Raw genomic sequence first — 26,836 nt, forward strand, 5'->3', positions numbered from 1 at the left:
TATCTTGTCGAGGTAGTGTTTATATTTGGAAATGCTGCGAGGTGCATGTAAGCGTCATGCTGTGTTCTGCACAGTGTGCACACCAGAGGCTGGGAATAATCTCAGTAAGTGCCCGTCTGTGTTAGGCCACCAATGTACAGGCCGTAATTATATTCATTCATGCAAGAAGACTGTCACTCTGAGGGGTCTAAAATCATTAGGAAGTTGTTTTCATCTCATGCAGCCATTACCAGCTGAGTGTGGGTTTGCTTCTAATTGTATGGAAGATTAGATTGTCTCCATGTAAATATAACTGCTTCCCGTCGATTTAATGTCAAATTACTGATGGACACATTATTCACTAACAGTATTTACATACTTTAACCCTTTGGGACTGAGAGCACTCTTCTCCTGTCCCCTTCCTGTGTGATGTGTACATTAGAAATCTGTGCACAACAGTTTGCTAACCATTCTTTTACAGGATGACATATAAGCTGGAGCTCAACCTGATGAGAATTCGTTTTGATGGGTGGACCCTTCATAAAGTCACCCACAGGCTGTATGAAGAGTGGTTTAGAAGTTCTGGATGTCATCTTGGCAACTGCGGAGCTAAGGAATCTGTTGTTTTGCTGTCTATATGGGCAGTGCTGGGCCTTCTCTGCTGCCTAACAAAATATCTGACTAATATACTTAATTATACTTTCCATGAATATCCATTAAATAATTCCTAAAGGTCCGCTCACTTCCTTCCATAGCTTTTCCCCTGGTTGTGCTGCTTCCAAACATGTATTTTCATTAAAAAGCTCTTATCCAATCACATTTCAGCCATGATTTGTTGCTAGGGGCAAATAAATCTGCCTGGAGGCCTTCAGAATCAGTTCTGCACATAAAATAAGTGTTGATCCGACATGTTACTTTAACCAATCAGATTTTGAGTTGATGGAGCCGTCAGCATATTCACACCCTCTGATTGGATAGTCAGAGAGTGAGCTAACCCTAGCTAGCACACTGCATCTGTTGTGAGATAGATGTAGGTGTGTTGATTTATTAGCTGCTTTGCCACTGCACAATGGCTGAAGAAGAAATTGATTTGGTTGAGGATTTACTGTCAAGGCCATTTTACGACTGGGCATCATGGAGAAAGGTCGAGCAACTACAGAAAAGTTGTTAGCCACTTTCAGTCAACTAGCTAGGAGCAGTACCCTGGCTAACAGACTCAGAGGAAAACTCTAAATTGTTTCTTAAGTTCTGGTGAGTAAAATTAATTATATTTACATCTTTTATGTATCTTTATGCCATTCTCCTGAGTCGACATTGATGCTTCTGCTGTATTTGACATATGACTTGTCCATGTTTTGAATTATTCTGAGTTTCTTGCGAGTAACCCATGTTAAAATTTTATTTAAAAAAAGGAATAAATAAATCAATAAGATAAGATGCTATAATTAAATAAGTAAAGTTTTTTTTTCTTTGATTGATCAACGTGAGGTAAAATAATAACAATAATTTATTGCGGACAATTAAAAGTATGCCTATAGAAAACAGTTACTGTCCCTTTAAGACACTAGCGGCGCCAAAGTGATGCGACAGAAAAAAACGTTGAAGAAGAAGCAGACGAGGAAAACAGAAAATGGAGAATAATGAGTGGAATATTGTTCTGATAAAAATCTAGTTTGGATCTGTAAAACAACCCCCAACTGGTCGGGTATTTATGAAGAGTACATACGACTTAAACCACATCGGTTTTGGTGAGTTTTAACTCTTTTTTTTACTTAAAAGTAAGTGCAGTTTGTACTAGCTGAGCTAACGTTAGCTCAACGTCTTTGAGAGCTAACGTTAATAATATATAATTGTAATATAAACTGTTTGGTGGTTTTCACTTTTATTAAGGAGTTGTTGTGAATGTGAATGTAACTGGTGTAGTAAATGCATACTGTGTTATTGAAAAAGGGTAAATCAATTTGTGTAAAAGATGCTGCTGTTACTTAAAAGGCGCCATTCCGCCGCCATAGACGTACCGTAGTATCTCTAATAGAGGCCCGGGCCTTTATTTACTCAGCCGCCCACAATATCCGGCCTTTAATGGAGGCAGGCTTTTATTAGAGGGCGCAGGCGTCTTTGCTTTAGGGGCCGGTCAAATATGCGCATAAGTTAATAAGTAAAAGACTTTGTCTCCAATGAAATGTCCGCATTTGATGAATGAAATTCCCTCTGTAGACACCTTTTGTAGTGTTGTTGTGTATGAATAATTCGTTGTGCCTGATGCTGCATCTCTGTTTCCACTCGCTGGAGCACAGCCGAGATAGCCTTGGTCTGCAGTGTTGTGGACTGGTGAACGGCTGCACACGCATGCGCTTGTACAGCCACACTTCTGTTTGGGCAGTGGGGCCTGAAGTTCAAGGCCCCAGACCTCTCCTGATTGGCTGATCACTAGCTCGGCTAATGTATGTAACATACCAGTAGCTAATTCACGTTTCAACCATTCATTGCATGATGAATGGATGAATCAAGTTGACTATCTGGCTAGTGTGAGATTTAGGACCTGAGAAGAAGATGGCGATTAAAGGTTTTGGATCAAATCCCCCAGAGGATTTAATTTTTTGTCAAGAGGAAAAAGACAAAACTAGGTCATAATCTCCTCTTCACCACGGATACAGAGCAGCTCACGGATCTAACGGTCTTGCCAGTGTGCTGCCATGGTCGATTAAAAAATGTGCCATATTGCTATACAAGCGGTATATAAACACAGCTGCGCATGCGCAGCTCAAGATTCCCTGGTACGATTTCCCAAACGTGGCTAATTCACCTATGCGCTTCTATTAGTGATGACACTTATGGATCGGCATCAGTTATTTTCACTAAAACCACTACAGCTCAGAACGTAGGGACAGTCTGAGAAGACTGTGTGTATGAGCATGAACAGAGGGGATCTTTCTGTGCTTGTCTGGTCCCTGAGTCACGTCAACAAGGAAATTAAGTCCTGGGAGGTCCATGTCAGGATACGGTGTAGGGTGCAGAGCTTGGTGCCTTGGTACTATGTTTTGGCACATTAGGTGGAGTCAGGCATTGCCAAGATGGTGAGAACCGGAGCAACTACACTGAGCTTCAGAACAACTCTTTATACAACCCATAGGTTTATGTATAGTCAATTCTTCTGACTTGACAATACATAAAAATCGGTTAAGATCTCAAGACTGACAGTTCATTTTGAGGGGTATATTTATGGAAAAGTCACATGTTATGAGAATCAATTTAACAAGACTAATCACTGAAATCTATAAGTCAACCTCATGATGATGCAGGAAAAGTCAGGGGATAACCAAAGTGATCGGAACCACCCTCTGGGAACCATGTTTCTCTGTATAGCATCTATGTGCCAATACATCCAGTAGATTGTGAGATATACTGTTAGAGTAAAAGACATTAAATCACCAAAGTCACTGTGGAAATGTTTCAGCCAAGACACTAGCAGACTGACAGACTGACTGACATCTTTAGATCCATTTTCACTCGCTTGGCTAACTGTGCCACTATCTGGCATCTTTGTCACTTCTCTCACTCACCCTGTTCCTTTCCTGTCGTCAAAGACTGCAGAATTACTTCAAATAAATCTTTAACCTGGTGCTGTTTACAATGGCTTCCCGATAACAGGCGAGCCAGACATAAGGCAAACAGGCAGCCAATAGGAACCCTGCTTTATGCCCAGTACTAATTGCCATTCAGCAGGGGTAAGGGGCTGACCACACAGGACAGCACACATTGTTCTTCTGTCAGGATGACCCTGCTGATGTCAGGCCTCAGCCCATCTGCTGCTGCCACTCTCTCTAAGCCTGAACAAGAGGCTTCACTCCTACATTTGCCACCATTATGTCAGTCTTCTACAAACATCTAAGGGACAAAGTTATTATTGATACTATCAGTGCATATTTTAAATGTATGTTCAACCACAAAATATTTTCACTTGGATGCTCAGTGAATCCCAAATATTGTGGACGAAAGATTTTCTATTCTATTCTATTCTATTCTATTCTATTCTATTCTATTCTATTCTATTCTAATGTTACCCAAAAGTCTCAAGCTGCATAGTGTCTGCAGCCGGATGTTTTATCTTTTTTGTTTGACTGATAGTGAAGCCTTTTTGTTCGGGTGGGAAGCATCAGATGAGGCAGAGGGATAATGAACATAGGTGGATGGAGGAACAAGCCTCAGCACGTTCCCTGCTGTTTTCCTGTGCCTGTGACATATTTGCTGTGACACCACCACTACTACCCCGGCTTGGTTTTGACCCGATAGGGAGCTGTCTCTTAGAGTTAACCTCATTTACTTTTAACTTTTGCCCCACGGGCAGCGCATGCCTGCTTTTGACCCTCCTCAGTCGACATATACAAACCCACACACAACATAGCATGAACGTTTGCATGGTTAGCTTGATTCTAGAGAATATCAGCCTTGTTATTAAAGCTGTAAAACTGCAGCGTGACACAGTCCTTAGGTAGGTGGTCCAAATATTGCAGCTGCAGTGCTACAGACATATTACTAAACCCTCTCATTTGCATAAATCCCAGTTTAACGTCAGTGCTCCAAAACAAAGGCAACAAAAAAATCATTACATTTTTGTAACCCCTGAATTAGCCGTGCCATTTTTTTCCAGTGATGACAAATAATAATCTTGTATTTTATCATCCACTTACAAAAACAGCCCCAGCACTTGTTTTCAATCGTAGCTCCTTCAATCAGCATTTGGTTCTGCTCTGCTCTGCTCTGCATGTTTGTGTTCAGATGACAGCTTGAATTTGACAACACAGCATGAGCGTCACTCAGCTTGTGTCACTGTCGAGCTAGAAAACCACTGACCCACCTGACACAATGGGTTGTGGGTAAAAGGTAAAGGGGGCGTGTCCCTTCAGGGTATAGTGGTACCAGTTTGATGGAGGGGGAATGAACTGTGTCAGCTTTTTTTTTTTTAAAGTACAGGCACCATCTTACAGCGCAGGAGCAGGAAAGGATTAGAGGGAACAGCGGTGTGGGCTGATAAGAAATGAGAAAAATTATCCAGTAGAGCTGCTGGAGGAGTGAGGATGGGTGACGGCATGCAATTTTTTGCATGTCGTCTACATCTATTCAAAGATGTAAAACAAGCACAAATTCACCTTACAGATGAAATATGTAACACCTCTATATACTTATTGCAAATCCATTAACTGAGGCACAAATACAATATAATTCACTGTCTATGATTTCTGTTTGTTCAGTCTGCTGCACAGAATATACCAGAAACCTAATTTCAGTTATTGGAGTAGCTGCAGGTAAGTGATGCCTGTGTAAACATCCGAGGGCTGGCAGAGACAGTTTTTGAGCTAAGCCGCTGTACTGTGGCTCTGTGTACACATTATTTAAAAAAAAGAAAAAAAGAAGAAGCCTCACCCTCAGACATGGAGAGAGTGAAAATTGAGAGGGGACACACAGGAGAACCAATGAAAACAAATAGCCTAAATTCAAGTGGAAAATGTGTGTGTGGAATATGTCCTGTTTCTGTGCTAAAGTGAAAATGCCCCATTATCTGTTTATGCCATATTCACATTCCCCAACAACATGTGAGCTGTACAAATATCCCCCTTGAGATCTCTTTTTTTTTTTTTTTCTTGTAATTACTTTGCAGAGCAGGGGGTGTTGCAATGGTGCCTTTCTCCTTCTGCCTGAAAGCCCAATGCGCCTCTTCTTCCTGCTTTTAAATGGTCTGCCTTCTGTCAAGCGCTTTCCCACTGAACCTTTATCCTAATGCACCCTTAAATGCATCATTTGTTATGCAAGCCATTAAATTGCTATTAGAGCCAACGTGAAGAGCTATCGGTTGATCGCATTAACCATCTATCATAATTACAGTGACTGTATGAATGGGCATGTTTTGCATTGGCAGATAGCGTAATTCAGATTTGTTCGCAGGGAGCAGCGAGGGAGGGGAGAGACCACACATCTGTGTCAGTGCAGAGCGAACACATGAATTGAAGACTATATTTACCTAGAGAGAGGCAAACAGAGAATGTCGGCTGGGTTTGGGTCGCTGCCTCCACCTGTGACTGCAATTACTGTGATAAATGGGTATCTGAGCACTCAGGTGACTCAGAGGGGGCCGGACCGTCGCTTATCGGGGAATGAGTCATCAGCTGCTCCGACTGTCAACACCAGTCCATCAGACACAAGTGGAAGGGAACATTGCGAATATGCATGCATCTGGATGTGTGTGCATCTGTGTGTGGGCGGGAGGCTTTTAGAGCGCTGATGGCAAGTTTCCACCGTGGTCACCTAGTATCCTTGCACAACGTAACTGTGGGCTGCTCAGTTTTCCAGCTCTGCCTGCAGAGACATGTGTCACACAAGCAAGAAGAAAAGCCCTGAAAGCAGTGCTTCACTGTTATGGATGCGTGTTTCTCCTCAGTACATTTGCTGTAGCGGACAAAGCGTCACATATGTACAGCTCTGGTTATAGTAACGGTGAAGAGGTTAATTAACTCCTTAGAATCATAGTAATCACACTCCGTCATCTAAATTAGACTTGGAAAAGGTGGGCAAGCTTATTAAATTACTTAAAACTTCATAATGATGATGGTGAGTCAATGTTATATTCCAGTATTGGTCAAATTAAGTGCAGGTTTTGAGTAAAAAAAACAAAACAAAACTGAACAATAATTGTTTTTGTCACAGAAGCAGCATGCTGTGTCTTTAATCTGTTAAATAATTACTTTGTCTCCTTCAGACCAACATGAGTGCCTTAATTGATTGCTTTGTCTCTGTTCCCATGGCAACGGCAAATTACCATGAAGGACGTAATTACAAGGTTCTGCAATGTGTATTCATGAAACTGTCACTTTTATTGAACTTCTTACTTTTAGACACCTCTGTGTCATTTTCTATTCATGTTACCTTCAGAAAGTTGGCTGTAGCTAGAACACAATGTTCTTAAGTGGTGACACTGAGATAGAGGGTCAGAGATCGGCCCTATAGATGTTTATAGTGTGCAAAAGGATATTTTTTTTCTTAGTAACACCATAAGGTTGCTCATTTGGTAGGCGTGACTACAGCACTGTGCCCTGAAGTTAGCCAGCTGCCAGCTGCTGAGTTTTCCCGTCCTTTCCACTGTTAGATTACCACGCTTGATTCCTAACATGACATTTCAGGCAGCATGCAATTCCAGTAAGAAATCGTGAAAAGGAAATCTGCACTTAACCTTCAACAAAAGACTGGATTAGCATTTCAAAAATAACACCACACTTACTCTTTCTCTCATTTCTCAATCCAGATATTATTGTTTAGGCATCACATATTCAAAGCTTCAAAAATCTGAGTAAAAGTATGGAATATATTCTCCAATACAGAACAGAAAGTGCTGCTTAATTAAAAATGCAAAACAGTATTACATTTTTAATCCTGACATTGGCCACATTCACGCTGTGGTCCCCTCTTATCGCCTTTTCTGCTGACCCATCAATAACCTCTGAAATCAGGCTGCTCTCTGGTCTGAGACAACCAACGGATCGAAAAGTAGAAATAATTAGCATCCGAGGCATGGCTTCTGGCAGACAGAAGCAGCCTTGCTCTGCATGTTCCTCAGTGGAGCGATGCTTATGAACACGACAAGTGAACAGTCAGACAGTGGTTAAAGATGGAGCAGCTGGATGTAGACTCAGAGGGCTTGAAGCTACTAAAATAGTGTGCTAAGACTTTCTATGTCACTGCTGAATGCTTGTGTGGACTCACAGCCAAGAAAGTACTGTGCAGTTCATCACTAGTAGTAGTGACTACTATATGTACAAGATAAACGACCAAGGTATTATATGTTAGTTGAACTAGAATTTGTCTAAGTTTAAATTTAAGTTTTAATTGATACTCTTCATAAACCAATGACCTAATATGTGAAACTATATATTAGCCAGCTAGCTTAAAGACAGGATGTTAAAGCTCATAGATAGATAGATAGATAGATAGAGACTGGAGCTTCTACAATGATACAGTCTGACGAGCTGTCAAAATCAGAATGTAACAGGCAGACACATCAACGTCTGAGTGAAAAACACAGGTCACAGATCTTAGTGTAGGAAATGCAGAGGCATAATAAAAGAATGAGGCTCTTAAAAATGTCAGCATTTTCCTGAAAAGAAAAGAAAGAACCCTTAACTTACTAAATTACGATATACTGACTGACATCGGTTTCCAACATTTCTGAAGGCGAATACAAACATGTCACAACTCTTGACCTCACTGCAGATTTCCACATACACGGTTAATTACGACCCTATTTGAGGTCAGCACATAAAGATAAAATAAGATAATCCTTTCATTTATCCCACAGTGGGATAGGTAGCCTAGCACACAGAGCAGAAACAGCAGCTAGCTGACTAACATGAATTTGTGTCTTTTGCATTTTGACTTTCTGTATAAAATAAACAAATTAGATATGTTGGTGCATTTCTTGAGCTACAACTTATTATAGTGCCTTGTCTACTTGACATCTGTCTTATAGTGTTTAGAGCTTGTAGCTTCTAGCTGGTTAATTTAGCAGAAAATGAAAAACATCTATTAGGGCAACAAGAATATATCGAATACTTTCCAAAATAATGAAATGTTTTTTATTCCAAAACGTTCATTGAGTTCCAGTATTTTTATGCGTATAAACAGATTAACATTTAATGGCGCGACTACATTTCAAGCCATTAACTGCAGCTCCTCAATACTTACATGAGAAGTTATTAAGCAGTGAAGTTAGACGGAAATAGGTCTCACACAGCTGCTAGAGAATGAGGTCTAAACAGATGCTTTCAGACTAGCATTTCAGCAAAGAGAGCGTCACAATTGCAAGGAATCACTTTCCTTAAATGATGCAAAAAGGCTGCACGATCAAAAGACCTGGCTTTCATGTTCCTGATGACTAAGATGATCATATTGTGCTTGTTTGTGCCAGCAATTTGATCTAGATAAAAGAAAATATTAAAGGCAGTTGTGATACAAATAAGTCTGTTTTCAATCTTTCATCACACAGCAACTAAACAGAGACATACTAATGTCTGAAGGTTATGCTGTAGAAAAAAAGGTGCCTCATGTTAATTGGATTTCCCTACTCTTATAATGTTACTGTCAGACAGATGCCAGAAGCTTTAATTGTTGTCTGCTATTCACTGTGGGCAAAGGAGCCTTTTATCTCTCTAACTTAATAAAATTACTATAATGTCCACTCGCCACCACACACATGCTAACACAGACATGGGGACTATGTAATATCAGTGGCTCAGTCATGAAAGAAATGTACGAGACATAACTATGATTAAGAAAGCAAAGAGATACAAATGTCATGCTTTTCCTGACCTTTTGTATTCATCGTCATGAAATTACATTTTATTTCATGAGTCCCATTCACACTCACCCCCTCGCTGTTTTTCCATCTGAATCATTGCAAGATAGACGATATGAACACGATCATTTGTGAAACACTGTGAAAGCAGGTTTTTTAATTAGGCCCTCGTTTTAGTTTTATTTCCAGGTATGACACTGTATAGCCACTGTTATCAGTTTAGTTTATTTTCAGCTCTATCTATCACCTGCAGTATCAGAATTATCTTCACTACGTTATGTTTATTTCCATTACACGTCCAATCCGAACAATATGGTTGATGGGTTTGAAGATTGTGATGCTTCACAGTTTTACATATAGCAGAGGATCCTTCTGAGATTTTAACACAACAATAATCACTTGGCAGAGGAAGGTGTAGTTAAGCGGCTTACTTTTTACCCTGTGATTTGCTACATTACATTCAGTGCATGAGTCAGCTGCATTTAAAACCTCATTTCTTTTTCCATTTTCACACATTCATTTTTTTTTCTCTGTAATCCTTGAAAGATCTGAGCCACGGATAATGAAAATGTAAGGCGGCTATGCTCTGGGGTATACGCAACACCTCTTGGTTTTTGTCACTTGTTGTATTTTTAACCATTTAGAGTTTAAGTGTTTTATAGATGTTTAAAATTATAAATTTTATGTACATTATGGGTAAGATGGGTTGAATTATTATTCTTTTCTCCAGTCCAGTAGCAACGCCTTGCAATGCTGTTATCAAAGAAATACCTATTTATGCATCCAGCTGACGTGGCGTTGTGTTTCTGACCATATCATGAATTTAAACTCATTATACATTCTTCTTCTTTCCCAATTTTGCTCTCCTCTAGTGCCTGAAAGGAATATTGAGTGCCACAGCTGCATAATACTATATTCATTAGCTAGCTGTTAAATCTGTCTCTTTGTCAGCTTGGGTTTAAAGTAGCCTGCAGTGGGTTTATGGGAGCTCTTTGTGAGGAAACCACCTCCCGGTTGGCCGCGGCGGTGAGACATTCTGGACCATTAAATTAAAACAGTGACATAAAAGATGCAACAACGCTGCAACACGGAGATGAAAGCAGCTGCAAAAATAGGTGAAAATTCTCTGTGGGTTTGTCAATGCAAGCAATTTGTTTCACAGGATCCATTGTGTATGTGATGATAATTGATTAGAGCTGCTCTAAAATAAATTCCTCGCTGGTCCATCATTTTTTTCTTTTTCAATATTTTTCTTCAAAGTGTAATACGCAGCAATACACACGTCTAGAAAGTAAGTCTCCGATAAGACTTCTTCTTACTGGAGATAATTCCATATCAAACACCCAGTAAAATACCACCATAAAACTGACATAACAGTGAGAGTTATGGTGGATATCGATCCAGGATTCTTGCCTCTTTTTATTGCTCGGATAATGTGACATATCGCCTTCCCACCTGCAGCCTCTGGGTCAGTGATTACATGGCACGGGTGCTGCTGCTTACCTGACCCGTCTGTCCCCGTCATCATCAACATGACTCATGCCTCGTTTCGTCGTGACTATCAGATCTCGCTTTCCCAAGCCCCTCCTCTCGCTCCGTCTCTTCTTTTCCCTCCCCGCTCTGTTCCTATCTCTGTCGGGGACGCATTTGTAAACACAATACTGCACACGCCGACACAAATGTATGCGCTCATGCTTCTCCTTTCTTTTTTTATTACACGTCTTTAATACAGACTGAAAACAAAATCACAGCAAATAGATGTATTGACACGACAATTTGACAACTGATGTTTTCAGAGGGGAAACATTGACTGACTTGTTATTGAAAGCACAATAAAGCTGCATAACTTGATTACACAGACGCTGTGTGTCTATGCTGTTCAGTGTGTGGCGTGGCTTCCTCTCTCCCGAGCTTCAAATTTTGTATTCTGTAGGGTCCTAGATAAAGCATTTCACATTTCAGGCTGCTCCGCGGTCTCCCATACTGCCCTGCTGACAGCTGCATAAATAGGCTTCTCCAGGCCAGATCCACAGAATAATGAGACTGGGAGAATGAGAAAGAGAAACATAGTGACAACAGTTGCCAGGGTGTAGATCCGTCTCAATTTAACATGTGCTCAGGTCGTTTCACGGTACCAGGAGGAGGTGTTCTAGAAATTAGGGCAGGTAGTACTTCAAAAATCTTTTCAGTAAACCCCGATACTTCCTTGTGTTGTGAGTCAGTACGAGGACGAATGTATTTGCTGGAGAAGAATCCTCTCTAATGAGTCCATTTTGGGATGAAGTGGCGCATAAAACAACAAATCCCCCCACAGACGGCAGACACGGCTGTGCTGGCTCCAACAATAACTCTAGCAACAGTGTCTCTTCTACGATAGTTTTCCTGTCTCAGTGAAAAACCTTCTTCCTTCTAAGCATCCGAGCATATTTTAAAATTGCTTTTCTGCTGATAACAGTATGAGGCAGATGGGAATCCAGACATGGCCCCCTGTGACTAATGTTAATCAGTAGCAGATTTTATGTGAGTGGGAAGAAACTAATCCACACTTCAGAACCAGAGACTGTTCGGAGGTGAGCTCATAAAGTGTTAAAAATCATAAGAGTACTGTTAAATAATAATAATACATTTTAATTTAGTATATTAGTTTATATGGACAAAGTTGAAATAAAACCCAAAAAGACCTAAAGTGTAAAGGCAAAACAAACGACACTGAAGAACCACCAGCAGTGAAGGCCATCGTCAATTGCTGTGTTTCCATTACCCCTAGAAATTACTCCTGAATGATCAATTCCGTCTGCTCTTGTTTTGTTCCAAGGGAAGTGCCATTGTGAAAACGTTGCACATTGCACATTGGTATGGTCAAACGAGACCTGTGTGCCTTCCAGATATCTAGATTTGCTTTTATGTCGCTTAACATCCAATCAAAGCAATCGCTTCCACCGAAACACTGATGATTCTTCATACTCAGTCGCCAACTGAGCTTAGTGGCAGCAAATTCTGTTGCAGACAATTAAGTAATCGGTAATGTCCCCACAATCACACACATCAAACAAGGATATACTATTGTATACAAACAAAAGGCATAGTTAATTTGTTCACCACTACAACTAGACGAATGATGGTATAGTGTAGGGATGCACTGATCCGATATTTGTATCGGTATCGGTACTGATATCGAAGAAAATTCTAGATCGGGTATCGGTGACAATGAGCCGACCCATATCGGTAATGGATGTTTGATTCCCATTTGCACTAAACTATATTAAGAGCTGATTGCTATTTATTTTGAAAGTCTACCAACCAAGCTACATACTATTATTATGCTATTGTTTTTTCTCAATTTGAGCTCCTTTATTTATTATTTAATATTTATTTTGTTTTACATTTTGAATCCCTAATTGCACTGACTGAACCAGTTACACTTGTTATATTTTTATGGTTAAGATTGTTTTACTGGTGCACAATTATTAAATAAATAAGTAATTCAGTACATTTGTTTCATTTGTTTTTTTTTAAAAAAATAGGAAAGAAATGTTTAAGTCAAGTCTGATGTTGCCTTGCACAGAAGAATGATCCCATTCTTTTCCACACAATGAAACTTACCGCTTGTCACCATAATTCCGCGCTGTTTTTCTGTATCGGATCAGTATCAGCTGATACTAAACCTCAGATATTGTTATCGGTGGTGAAAAAAGGCAGATCGGTGCATCCCTAGCGTATCCTGTTATTTTGCATGCACACCTTCTCAAGATTTGACCTAGATCTTCCTTTTGAATTGGTAATTTCCCAGGATCTGTGCTTTTTCCTTTTGTTAATTCACTGCAGATTACCCACAGTCAGCAAGCCCTCCTCTGTTATTTGTGCGTCTTCGCTCCATGTGACATCACCCATCTCCTCTTGGGTCCATCTGTTCACACAAAAAAGGTGTGCAGGGTTGTTTTGTGTGCCAGTGCTGACCGGCTCCATCTGGCAACAAGGCAGTAAAGATAATGGCCACTGGGAGAGGTGGCCAGTCAATAAGGGCTATAGCTTGTTCTACAAGTCGATAAGGTTTTCTGCTGGCTCTGAGGCGTACGAACAATGACAAACTACAGTGTGTTGTGGGGGGCCTTGAGTGATTGGTGGTAAGACTTCCAGGGGATATGCACAAAGCTCTGGAGTCAGTTTGTTCAGACTCATGTAAAGTGGATTTAAAATCTTTTCAAATTCACATGGCAAATTCCTGAGAGCATCAGGCATGTGGAAAGTGTTGCTGAGACCTATTTTTAGTCTCATTACTGGCAGAGATACATCTCTAAGAGTTTTATATAACACACTTAAACTCTCTCAAATTGTCTTGTGCTGTGTGCATGGAAACTGCTTAAATGTAGTTTTATTTTATTTTTTTATTTATGTCCTTGTTTCAGTGTTATTCATAGGTTAAAATGAAGCGCACAATGCAGTTACAGTTTGACGTAGTGATGACATTTGAGGCCGTGTTTTATTACACTTTACAAAACCATCTCTGCTACTGACAAAACAAATGTCACCCGTCCTTTCCATTCCTGACCGAAACATTTCTGTTTACACTAACTGCTTTATCTCACATCCTTTACCTCCTCTTCTCGTTCTCATTATCTGATTCTTGTCAACCTTTTCAGCAGTTATACAAAATTAGCCCAGCAGTGGCTTTTATGTCATGGCAACCGTGTTTGCCGAGATAAATGTAATGGGTTGGCCTGACCACTTAAATCAATATTCTGTGGTATCCAGCGACAGGGAGGGTTTGGAGAAAATGTTCCCTTCAGCCAAAACCAAAACAAACTGCCTCTGGTCATGGTCTAATCCACTGAGATAATATAGTGGTAGATATTCCAAGGAGGCAATAAAAGAAGTGGAAGGTGTCTTGCTGAATTTAAAAGCTGAATTGTTGATGTGTGTAGTCAGAGTTAATGAACAGATGGGACATTTTATTCCTCCCTCGTTCTTTTTTCCCATGTAAAACAAATAGCCTGTGAAACAATAGCTAATAGGGGACATAAAAATGTTTTTCCTAATTGACACATTCAAAGGACAAATGTAAAGCTTTTCTATCTTATTCTGAATATAATTTTTTACATAGATGTTTTAAAATCAAACAATTTCTTAGAAGTAGTTCAAAATGCAGTAAATGTGCATTTACTGAGAACTACTTTCAGTTGTGAAATAATGGACAATTTGACTGTGCATACGGGAGATAGACTACGTTTTCCATTTTCATAGCGGTGAAGGAAAATGTCACCATGTACAATGGAATGGCTCACTTGTGTTTTTGGTGCCAAGTGGTTTGGTTCAGACTGAGTTATCTCTTGCTCACAGGACAAAACCTACTGATACTGATGTGGCCCCATGACTCACATTTGTAGTTTTATGTGTTGAAGGGATAACCATGACATCATGGGCTGTATATAAAGCGGGATCCTCCATAAATCGTTCATGAAGTCACACGTAGGGTACTTAAAAAGCAGTTTTAAAGCTCTGTGTCGTGGCTCTGTTCAACAGCTTCTTGACAGAGTCTGGCAATCAAAAGAGCCTTATTAATGTTTGACTTTAAGGCTTAATTCTAAGCTAAGTTACCTTCACATTTATCCCATAACATCATGAGTGTGGAAATTAGCTATGGAGACTGAACTTGGCAAGTTTACCTCTTATGTAAAGTTGAGAATTTCAAGACTGCGGTTGCTTTTGGAGCCACCCTCTAGTGGCCATTCAAGGAACTGCTGTTTTGGCACTTCCTCCTTGTGCTTAAGTTTCTGCTCAGGAGGTAGTCACTCACACTAAATGTTCAGCCACATCATTGACGACTTACCCAGACTTCCTCTAGACTCACTTGCGTTTTTGTTTAACTGCACTGTGCCAGTTACAAAGAAATTTGCATTATGCAGTGTGCTTATTTATTTATTTTCTCCTACTCATAACATGGAGGATGTGGCGCTTATGACCTTTTCTGCACCCAGACACCAGGGGACGCCTCAACATACTCACTTGGCTTCATTTTTGAGGAGCATTCATAGCTCCCATTTCCGTCTATGATTGTTAGCATATTAGCATTTAGCTGAAAGTTCCCTTTCCCATAGCCACTAGCCATACCTGTTAATGGTACCAATTCATTGTTTGGTTACCATCTTTTCATGGGATTTGTGACACTAAGACCCTTAAAATAAAGCAGTTGCTAGGAATCCAGATCACTCTACTAACAACAAGCGTCATTGGTGATCCAGGCTTTACGCTCGTCATAAAACAACTTGTCTGTAAAGTCTGAGCTACATCAACATATATTCTCATTTTATGGAGTGGCAACATCAGTAAGAGTGCGCGCAAAGATGAATGGCACGATATTGATTTAAGTGTCTGTTTAATGTGGGGGCTCCAGTGAATCCATAACCCTTACCTAATAAATCACCTTGATCTCTGGCCTTCCTCGCTCCCATCACTCCATGTCCAGACAACACAGCTCGGATGCAGATGATGATTAATTTCCTATCAAATAATGGATCGTGCTCCAGTGATAATGTGAACACAGATTGTGCTGTAATTACCATTGTGTGCATCACAGTCCCGACACAGCAGCAATATCTCAGTTTGGAGATGTCGCACATCAAATTGTAACGCATCTCCTCTCCCCCTCTCTGCCGTCATTCCAAAAAGAAATCAAATGTTGACTAAATAAATAAATACTGACCTTTTTATATACAAAAGGCTCCACAAAGTTCTTTGAAGGACACATTTATTCTCAGGTGCCGCAGTCAGTCTGATTTCCATTTGCTGTTGTTTGACATTGATTTTATTTAGGCCCTCCGCAGAGGTGTGGTACGCCTCAGTGGCTATTCTCTGAGGCGTAAAACAGAATATCCTATTGATCCATTTACCTTTTGCATGGTTTTGAAGAAGGATGATAGTAGAATGATACTACTGTTTCATTCCCAGTACAAGGAAGGCTAGTAAGTCATAAACATATGCACAAGCTGTGTCATTTGCTGTGTCATGTTTGAAATGGGATTTTCATCTCTTTACTCAAACAAGTGTTCCAGTGTTATCTACGGGTGTCTTTGTCGTGCTGTGACAGCCCCATGCTGTCTGCAACCTTTGTAACTCCCCCGTGACTTCTGAACGAAAGGTTTAGAATAACTATGGTCTCCATTGATATCCTAGATGTCAGGTATGGGTGGAACATTATTAGGAAACTCAAAAATGTTAAAGAATAGTCTTTGGTGCTCTGTATCTTTCCAGTAGATGAAGATGAGAAGCTTCAGTTAAAACCACTGAATAATCATCAGTGACTAAAGACACGGCTGCTATCTGGTGTGTGAAGTAGTGTGAAGTTCTTGTCAAATGTCTTTGCACATTATTCAAATCGATTCCACAGTTTCTTTTTTTTTTTCATACCAAGCCCAGAAACCAAATGGAAGTGAGGTTATCTTTCTAACAGAGCAATACACCAAGAACTAATCTATAAAGACTGATAAGATCTTTGGATCTACTTTTGTAATAACTATTCCCAAGATTAATTGATGAAAACAAATGTTTGAAAATTCAAGATGTTTACATGTTTCCATTGGCATCATATTTGTGTCTTGGATACAGATTCCTATTTTTGAGCCAACTGACTGAATTCATAATTAATACCACTGTTGGTGCAGAAGCATCTAGTTCAAACTGCAGCAAGTGTAAGTTGCCAATTTACAGTTTCACACCGACTGCATTTGCAGTGCCTACTTAAAACACTTTGATCAGAGTTGTTATTGTTCTCTGCTTCTTCATTGTCTACATCTCTGAAGCTCTGGATTACTGCACTACAAAGCAACACCTTGTTCTCTTTATCTCTCTCAATCTAGCTTTACACCGAGCTGTAAAACAGACACGATACATTCATACACATACGCTTAATTAAAAATCTAATGTATTGACGAGAATGTTTTTTAACTGGGGTCAGAGGTCTAGAAACATTTTATTTGGCAGAATGATGCCAATAAAAGGGCATGAGGCATCCAGCCGGAGATGCACTCGATCTGCACACACAGGCGCACACAAAGGCTGCTGTTTTGGGCTTTGCCAGTCAGAAGTCCGAAAAGGTTGAGGAAGAGGCTAATCAAAACCAGAAATGGCCGTGCCTTAATCACAGACTCTGACGTAAGGTTAAATCACCCGGGGCACACGAGGATGTTGCATCACTGGATGGTCTCTTCAATGAGAATTGAGGCTGAGGAGAGGAACAGATTTTTAAGTATACAGAAGACTTAAGATGAGCATTTTCTCTCAGATGTGGTTGTTCTTCAGTGACATTAAATGTTAATAGATTCCCGTGTTGGATTTGTCTATCCATGAAAAAAACTCAAGACGTCACATCCAATTCTACGCTCTCAAATGATGCTTGTGAAATCGTGCATTTGGGTTTGTCAAGCCTACCCACAACAGCCTGCAGCACAGCTGTCATATCCGGGCTCCGTGTCTCACCTTAACATCTCATTGAGCCCGACAGCTCAACGCACTCTTTTCAGTTTGAATCTCGGACGAAAGGTGTTTTAAGGAAATGTGCTGCACCTGTTTATACAAGTGTCACCTGTTGATGACTCATGTTTTCATGTCAAAGTCAGTCCTCTGGTTTTCTTGTCTTGGGCCTGTTGTATAGAGCATAGAGATGGGACAGTGTAGGACGATGGACAATCCTCAAAGACAAGTTCGCGCACGCTGAGAAAAGGTATCAACTGAAGTTCTTGTGTTAAGCCAGCACCCAGTTTTCCGACTGATGATGAGCTTTTTAATGCTATTGTTAGGAAAGTTTTCGCCATGTTTTTTAGCCACAGTTAATCAAGGAAACCATGCTCATGGAATGCTAAAATTTCCTTCAACTCATATCAAATTTTGGCTACCAAATGCATGCAAGATGGCCCGGTAAGAGTGTCAATCAGTGCCAACGTTAAGGTACACCCACGCCAAACTGACATTAAAGACCTACCAGCAACAAAAGCCAACAGAGATGTCCCCTCAAGCTGCCTGAATCTGGACTAAAACGTTGGATTTGACACACAGTAAAGACAGTATCCAAAGGCCAGCTGGCACATTCTGCGTCACATGAAGCAGCCTCTAAGATAATCTTAGTTCTTCCGGTTTCCTGGACTAGACAAGGAACAACTACGGAGCTGGCCTCTCGTGAATCATGTTGATTAGTTTGTTCCACAACTTAAAACGTGTTGAACTGTCAAAAAAGCCACTGTTAGAGGTGCACTGGTGGCAACTGCGCAAGTTGGGCCGACTGTTAGATTGGTAGGTCATTGCCCTAAGAAGATGACCATATATATGCCCGTAAATATGCACAGTTCAGACATGGAAGGCCTTACACCGAAGCTAATCACGGCACATCCAAACAGTGCACTAGTCATACTGTGAGCTTTCTGCGAGATACTTCAAATTAAAGACAGGACAAATCTTTGCGTTCCTACATTATGTTGTGATTAGAAAAGTTCCTTAAAAGTTATCATTACTTTCTTTACTGTTGAGCTGGGAAGTTTTTTTCCTGCAGGCAAAGTGAAGTCTCACAGCAAATCAGTTTAAAAATAAATAAGTAACAGCTGCCGGAGCTACAACATCTAATTATGTTCAGTCTCGACTGCTGAAAGGAGCTGATAATATCAGAGCGAGTGAGAAAAAATTATGTGTTAAGTCTCATCAACTGCAACAGTGGGTACACGTTTGGCAATGTAGAAAGGATGTGGGAAATGTCTGTAAGACACTTTTCCCTTAACTAATCAAACCTAATGTGGCTGGATCACTATTGTGGGGCGGGATGAATAATTACTCGGATATCCGTGCAGCGTTTAATATATTTGAAATGCTTTGCTGGAATTCAAAGCAGTAATTTTGAGAGGTACAGTACGTGCTCATTGTCTTGTCAGATAAAAATAGGTTTGACGCATGGTCGATTAACTCCTCCATGTACTGTCTTCCTCTGGTGTATGTTTGGGCTCTTGATAGAGGAGAGTTTTACTGAAACTATTGCGACTATTGGACCGTTTATACCTACAGGTGATGGAGGCGTTTGGAGGGGAGCATAGTGTGGTCGTCAAGGAGGAAACTACCAGTAGCTTAGTGATAATTAGCAAAGGTTATCATGCTAATATACTACTATAGCTTTATGATTGATTATGTTTCCATGTGTACCTCTATCCTAATAATTTTGAACATATTTGGGATGTAGCATTTACATGCAACTAAGAAACTGAGCGATTTCATTGAAGTACAGATCAACCAATATGGATTATTTAGGGTCAATGCTGGTTTATTTTACATCAGCATTGGCCGATTCCCGATACGCGCTGTCGATTTTTCTGAGCCGATACTTGGAGCTGATACTGCTTTTTCTCCCTCTATTTACATGATAAAAATGACAGTGATAACAAGTTAAAATCTCAATTTAATTAAACCAACAACATAAACGCCCCCTCCTCTATCCTTTGTCTCTCCTTTTGGACTCAGCTGACCCTACAGACTACAGTCTATTCCGCCTCATCTAAAGAGAGGCAAATCTGTCAATTACTTTTGTATACTTGACTTTCAGTCACCTCCTTCTCAATGGAAATCACATGTATGTTTAGCTTACAACAACAACAGTGGAAGGTGGGGCTGTTGATTCGACTGTAATGTGTTGGTGCTAAGTGATAAGGTAAATAGATTTTTTTTAAAAATGCCTAAGAGGACAAGCATTTTCACTGCACACACTCTGCTAGTGGGGGAGGGGAAACATATGTGCTGAACAGTCTGCAGAGTCTCCAGCAGCACAGGCTGCCAGTGGATGTGCCTGTCTGTAAATCTTGACAGGGAAAAAATACATACAAAATTAAATACATTCAGTGAAATGAGCAAAAACTTTTTGTTCTTTGGCCATGTAACAATGTTTCTCTTCCATCGTAACTGCACTTATCATTCTCCACATATTTGGTAACTAGCATCCTGTAGCTTCTTTGATTATAGCAAACTGCTAAACGTATTAAATTCTTCATTACCCTAAGGCAAAATATTGTATCTTCCGCACTCAGAATAAGATGCTTTTATTGCTATTTCGGTGTCCCAATCTGAGATAACTTTAACAGCATGTGCAGGTTTGTCAAAGCCAAAAATGAGGTACTTTAAAAACCTGATCATAACTATTCAAAAAGTCTGCAAAAAATCCATTGCGAGTGAGTTGCACATGCTCGGAGCACCACGCCTCTGTGTAGCTCACAGGGCTGCTAGCATGGTTGTCATCATGGTTTATTAACAGTAAAAGAAAAGAAAAGTCATGACGTGCATCATATTATCAGATCCATTATTTGAAGCTAGGATTGATGAGGGGCAGCACAGTGGCTCTGTAGTTAGCACCGATGCCTCCCAGCGAGAAGGTCTGGTTTCAAGTCTGGCTTGAGTCCTCCTCTCACCATCCTAAGACATGCTGCTTGTTAGGTTAACTGGTGATTCTAGTGTGAATGGTTGTTTGTATTAGTCCTGTGATAGACGGGCGACCTGTCCAAGTTGTACCCCGCCTTTTGCTCGATGACAGCTGGGATAGGCTCCAGCAACCCCCCCGCGACCCTAGTGAGGATAAGTGGTAGTAGAAGATGACAAGAGATGAGGATCGGTGAGCAGATTATTCTTGTTCTTAATGAACTGAGACAGATGAGCAATTGTTGCCTCCGTCTTGTTTTCTTTTTGGGTCACAATAGTGGAGAATATAAGAATGAATCTTCAAACCTTTCAGACATAATTAAAATGAAAAACTTGATTTAGAACAAACTGCTGAGTTGGCCCATTTATGATTCATGGAAATACCTCTGTTTTATTTTGGCTTCAGTAAATAGACAGAAATGAAATGTGGCAGAAGCTTGCCAGCAGAGATGAGCTATTCTCAGAGCAGTTTCTCCATGAACCATCAGGCTGGAAAAGGGTCGGACTTGGTCCTTGACAGCTGGCTGAAAATTGCCGTAGTTTTTTCTGTTTCTGGATTCATTTAATGGAAATCCATGAAGATTAACCTTTGTATTCACAGGGTACAATGAAGCGTACCCTTTTAATAACAAGTGCGTCTCGCTTACACTGCAGTTATTATGTGTATAAATGGGATAAATCCCACTCATTGTGTGGTTTCCTTGAATTAAAACAAAATAAGAACCACGTCTATTCTCTGGCCACCTATCTACAAATGATGAATAATCCAGCTCTGCCAGTAAAACAGAGGTATAACTGCTCAATGAATGACAGATGGCTAGAGCTGCAGAGGGAAAATAAATGAGCAACATGTCCGTCATGCTTTTAAAAGGATCGGACAAGCAGGGGGAGGAAACCCACAGGTGATCAATACAAAACCCAGTTCTCGTCTCTCACATTTTCTCCAATATGTTGAAAAGTAAAAAATATCAGCAGGGGGAATACAAAATTTCATTTTTGGTTGAAAACACCTTAACTGGGAGAGACATGCTGTATTAGGCAGAGACAGGTAAAGAATTATAGCTTGTGTTCAGAGTGTTGCTGAAATACGAGAAAGCAGAACGAAATAGCCTGTGGACAGAAAAATGAAAATGCCTGAAATGTCAGATTACTGCTGTAGTATACGTTTCTAACAGATAGCAGAGATCGTGAAATACATCAGATGACCTTTCCGTTTGTCGATGCAACAGGTTTGTAAGAAGAATTAATATCCCGTCAAGCTCAATTTCTGCCCACTGGCTTTTTATCGACACAAATATCACAAAGTGAAAATAATGAAGTGCTGCTGCTTTTTGCAAATCGCTGCACAACCGTGTCCGTGTGAATACAGGCAGAAATAAATAGCTACAACGATTTGCACTGAGATTTTTCCACTGATTTGCCACATGCAGTGCAGAGTTTTTATAAATCAGTTTGCTGATGCGTGGGAAATTACACCTTCCTTGTGTGCATATCTGAGAATAAGAGAATTGGGGTACAGGATTCTACATTCAATATTGCTCACGACCCCTGAAATACAAAACAGCTAATCTGTACACTTATTTTAAAGAGTGCTCTACTCACGGAGTCTCTGCCTGAGCAGCCAGACTTAAAATGAGTGTTGTCAGGATTAAGGGGACTTAACGTATCATTTATCTCCCTCGAGATATTCAGTAGCGTCATTTTCCTGTTTGAGGAGATAATAAAAATCCCCCAGCATTTCACTTCCTTGAGCATCTCCTCAATAGTCAGAAAAAGCCACCCCTGAATGTCTTATGGCAAGATTATGCACCCGGAACGCTAAAGCAAAGAGGCATGGAAACCATTGTGAGTTTTCATTGTGGTTCAATGAGCTGTGAGAAAGTTTGCTGAGGTTTTTCTTTTCATCCCCTGAGTTGTTCCTGATGCACACGCTGAGGGCTCGAGCAGCGACTCGACCAAAACTGCCTAATCAGTCGCAGCTTCCTTAATGCTGCTAGATGTCTCTTTGCTTTCTTGCCGAAGGATGTGTTTTTTTTTTAAAACTCTCCTATCTGACTTATGTATGAGCTAATTTATTGAAAAGACTGAGTTAGACTGGCTCTGCGCGCGTAGTTAAAATAAATAAGAGGCTGCGTTAATGAGATATAACTTCTTAATCTTAATTAGGTGCTGGTGGGTGGATTTCTTTAACCTTTGGACAGAGACAGTCTTGCTGTTTGTACCTTTTTCTTGTACTTATGCTAAGCTATGTTAATCACTTCTCGCCCCTTGCATTTAAAAGGCCAAAAAACACCAAGCCATCATCCAAGAATTACTGAAGCTCCAAAGAGTCGCCTTTTTCTGGGCCAAAAACTTGAACACTGAAGGCCAACAAACGTGTATGTTTTGTGCCTGCAGAGAGGAAATAACTCTCCAGAGCAGCATGAACCCTCGATTTCTCATTCATGAAAGGAAACCGAAAATAGCTACGACTACGGACAAACCATTGCACAGAACTAGCCTCTAGTGCTGATTCCTTTTTCTTCGTCCTTTTCACTCCACATGGACACACGATTGTGCATTTCTTCCATGTAGGAATACTCAAAAGCAGGCGGCTGAAGCTTGAAATATTCACTTATTTCAATTCACTTTTTTTTAGAATTCTGTAAATAATGTGTATATAGTAGATTGTTTTGATTGTTTTGATTTTTCCTGTTATATATGTATGGTATTGAGGGCCTGTACATTGCTGCTGGGATCATCCCTATGTTCCCTGGGTCCTACGTTCCCCGGTCACATACAAAGCGGGGAACGTAGGACCCTTTTTTTTAAAAAGGTTTAGGGTTAGGACCCGGGGAACATAGAACGCAGGGAACATAGGTACGGTCCCATCCGTATGATGTTGATGGTTTCTTTCATAGCGGTCGTATTAAGATCTTTCTATAAAGGTCTTTTAACCCTTATTAAGTAATTCTAATATTTTCATCAATATGGAGGGTGACTTACTCTTACTCTTGGAATAACTTACTGTGAAGTTACGGATTAATTATGTGTCTATTCATATTAATTAACTGTCTGTTTATGCTCTAGTGTGGCTGATACTTTACACAAAATCAGCACATTCTGACAACAAAGATGTGTTTGAAGCATCTGTTTGGCTTTTATACACAGAATTGATGGACATGACACATTGCAAGGGTGTAATTCTTAGTAATTTGTCCTAATTTCAAATGTGACTTTTTATTGTTAATACTCATGTAAAGGTGCAGAGCAACAAAATGAAGTTTAGCATCAAACCAGAAGTGCAATAAGTAGAGTAAATAGTACAAAAATCCTAACTAAAGCCTTTGTAAAATAAATAAATAAATAAAAATACTGACAGATCTAGATGCAAAGATGCTGAAGAGGGGTGTTTGTAGGTTAAGAAAATGTCAATTTTATTTTTTATTTAACAATTTACTGTGTTGTCCATGAAAAAAACAATGAAGAGTCTCTGCTGTTATAGTGGTCCTTGATTTTATTTATTTATATCAACCAGCTAATTATTGCCTAATCAACTTCACTCCTAAAATATTTAAATCTGGAAAAAATGTTATAATAATAATAATAATAATGAAAAAGTTCATGACTATTTCTATTTCATATCTGTGAGGAACATAAATAAAATAAATCAAATGAAAATAAAATGAAAATAAAACCAATACAAATTTTTATTTTATAAACAGATTGATTAGTGACTAATTAATATTCAAATATATCAAAAAACTGCAAAAATAATGACCCTCTCCAATTTAATCACTGTGTGGTTTAAATAAAAACATTTTTATGTGAAATTGAAAGAATCACTATGGCGACCGTCGCGGTTACGTTTCTGTATCGATTCTTCGATTGACCTTCGATGAAAGTTTTCAACTTCGTTGCTGAAAAAACTCAGAGAAGCCCGAGAGAAGTCTATAATCCAACGAAACTGCATCTGTAGTGTGGATTTCTTCACTTGATATTGACCAAAGTCTGAAAAATGGCCAGTCATCGTTTACGGCGCGAGAAAATACTCTTCAAGTATGAGATCGAGCATGTTCTGGATGAACGCTATGGTAAAAACACAGGGATAACCTGACATAATAATTTTTTTCTACCTTTTTTTTTTAATTACACCATGTTTTATTTATTTATATATTTGTATATGTATTGGGATTTCTATTTTCACTGAGGTCGTTGACTTAACATTAAAAATAAAGGGCCAAGATGGAGCCTGGCTCATTTTTGAATGATGCTAAAATTCTGTATGAACCAAACACGTGCTGCAGTTTACCTCAGTGTGGTCAACATGGCGCCTGTTATTGTTTGAACGCAGTGGAGTCAAAGCCTGTTTTCCACATGTGATCATTATATGATGTTTCAGTTCTTGATGGAGAAACACATAAGAAACTTTAAGTTTATCCACCTACTCTATGAGTTTCTTTGTGTTACTGTTTCCATGTTTTCTATTGTGTTTCCATTATTTTAACAACCCCATTTTAGTCAGTGCTGATACTATTGTATATATATATATATATATATTTCACATAAGATTAAATGTATTATGCATTATATTATTATATAACTTGAATATCTTTAATATCTTTGTCTACTTAAACAAAGTTTGTGAAGAATAATGATTTACAGTTAAGACTACACAGCCGCCTCGACCTTTGTACTCAGCCTTTAATTGCTCCGATCATGTCATAATTAACGCGATTTATGTCTTTGTCTCCTTGTAGTTGATCTGATAGAGCCGGACACGGTCCTGCAAATGTTCGTCACGAATGTGAGAAACCGTCCTCTGACCGTCATCAACATCGACTCTCTGACCAAGTCGGTCCTGAGCCTCTATCACAACCTGCTGACGGGACGCAGAGACTACCCTTTGATCGAGGCTCGCGTCGGCATGGGCTTGATGTTCGAGTCCACGCTTCACGAAACAATGAAGCAGCCCAACTGGGAGAACGCCCCACCCCCGGGCCCGCTTCCCCCGGCCCCTGGCGTTCCTGTCCGAAAGATATACACTCCAGCTATTCCCGAGACGGCGGATATGGAAGTGCTGAGGGGGGACCGCAGGAACTGTGTTCGCACCATGGAGTACAGAGATGAGAGCACGTACACGAGGGTCATCTCCCCGGTTTACCGTCCGCAAGACACGGAGCTGACGAACCGGTGGAGAGTGACCGACTACGACTCATCTGGCGAGCTCGTCATGTCCGCCCTGTGCCGGTTCAAGAGATGTTCGGTGCGACTGGCAAATTCAAAGAGAAGACGGGAAGAGGAATGCAGCAGCACCGCCAGCAGCACTTCTCCTCCTAAAAAGAGAGCTCGAGTTTGACGTGGACGTCAAGCTTCCTCTGCATTTGTAAATAGTTTGTTCAACGCACAGGTCAGTTTTTTTTTTTTTTTTTTTGGTGCATCCTGTCACCGTTTATTTCTTGGTGCTGGCCTGTGCTTCAACACCGTCAAATCCCCTGGACAGAGACTCACGTCGAAGATTTCGATCGACCGGGGGATTATTTTTTGTACATTTGTAAATAGTTTGCTCGACACACAGGTCAGTGTTTTTTTTTTTTTTTTTGGTGCGTCCTGTCACCGTTTATTTCTTGGTGCTGGCCTGTGTGTCTGATCCTACAAGGAGCTACGGAGACAAGATGAGCTCCAGACGTGCGAAGAAACAAGGTGAGCAGATCATTCCTGTAAATACAAATCCATGTGACGCAAGCGAGAAGTTACATCTGGAAGTTTGAACTGTTACTATTCCTTTTGTGTCTTTTAGAAAAAACCTATCTACTATAATCTCTCTCTTTATAAATGATAAATATTCCTTTGTTTTATGTCTTTGTAAGATTTCCTCTGAATAATCAAACATTTATGTTGTTGTTTTGATGTCATTTTCCTTATTTATTTGCATTTTATCTCAGTTTCCTTGTTCCTGAAGAGAGAGAGAGAGAGAAGAAGAGATTAGATGAGACGTGACAAGAGGAAACATTCCCACAACTTCTTTGGTTAGTAAATCTACTTGATGGTGTTATGATAATTCTTTCTGATATTTAGTCACTTTTCTGTTCTGAAATA

General features: G+C 40.0%; 1 protein-coding gene across 1 annotated transcript; it reads left to right on the forward strand.

Moving 5' to 3' along the window:
* Positions 1-1,597: 1,597 nt before the first annotated feature.
* LOC124995821 lies at positions 1,598-26,455 on the forward strand. Its single transcript, XM_047568517.1, has 2 exons — positions 1,598-1,727; positions 25,498-26,455. The coding sequence occupies exons 1-2, from the start codon at positions 1,691-1,693 to the stop codon at positions 26,094-26,096; spliced, it is 636 nt and encodes a 211-aa protein (XP_047424473.1). The 5' UTR covers positions 1,598-1,690; the 3' UTR covers positions 26,097-26,455.
* The last annotated feature ends 381 nt before the right edge of the window (positions 26,456-26,836 follow it).

Source organism: Mugil cephalus, chromosome 18 (assembly GCF_022458985.1).
Source record: "Mugil cephalus isolate CIBA_MC_2020 chromosome 18, CIBA_Mcephalus_1.1, whole genome shotgun sequence".
Classification (NCBI taxonomy): domain Eukaryota; kingdom Metazoa; phylum Chordata; class Actinopteri; order Mugiliformes; family Mugilidae; genus Mugil; species Mugil cephalus.

What these genes read in the sequence shown, in the direction of transcription:
- LOC124995821 (XM_047568517.1), top strand. Translation starts at nt 1,691, where the DNA reads ATGAAGAGTACATACGACTTAAACCACATCGGTTTTG. An exon ending in CTTAAACCACATCGGTTTTG is followed by an intron (nt 1,728 to 25,497) that starts GTGAGTTTTAAC and finishes GTCTCCTTGTAG; the next exon opens with TTGATCTGATAGAGCCGGAC.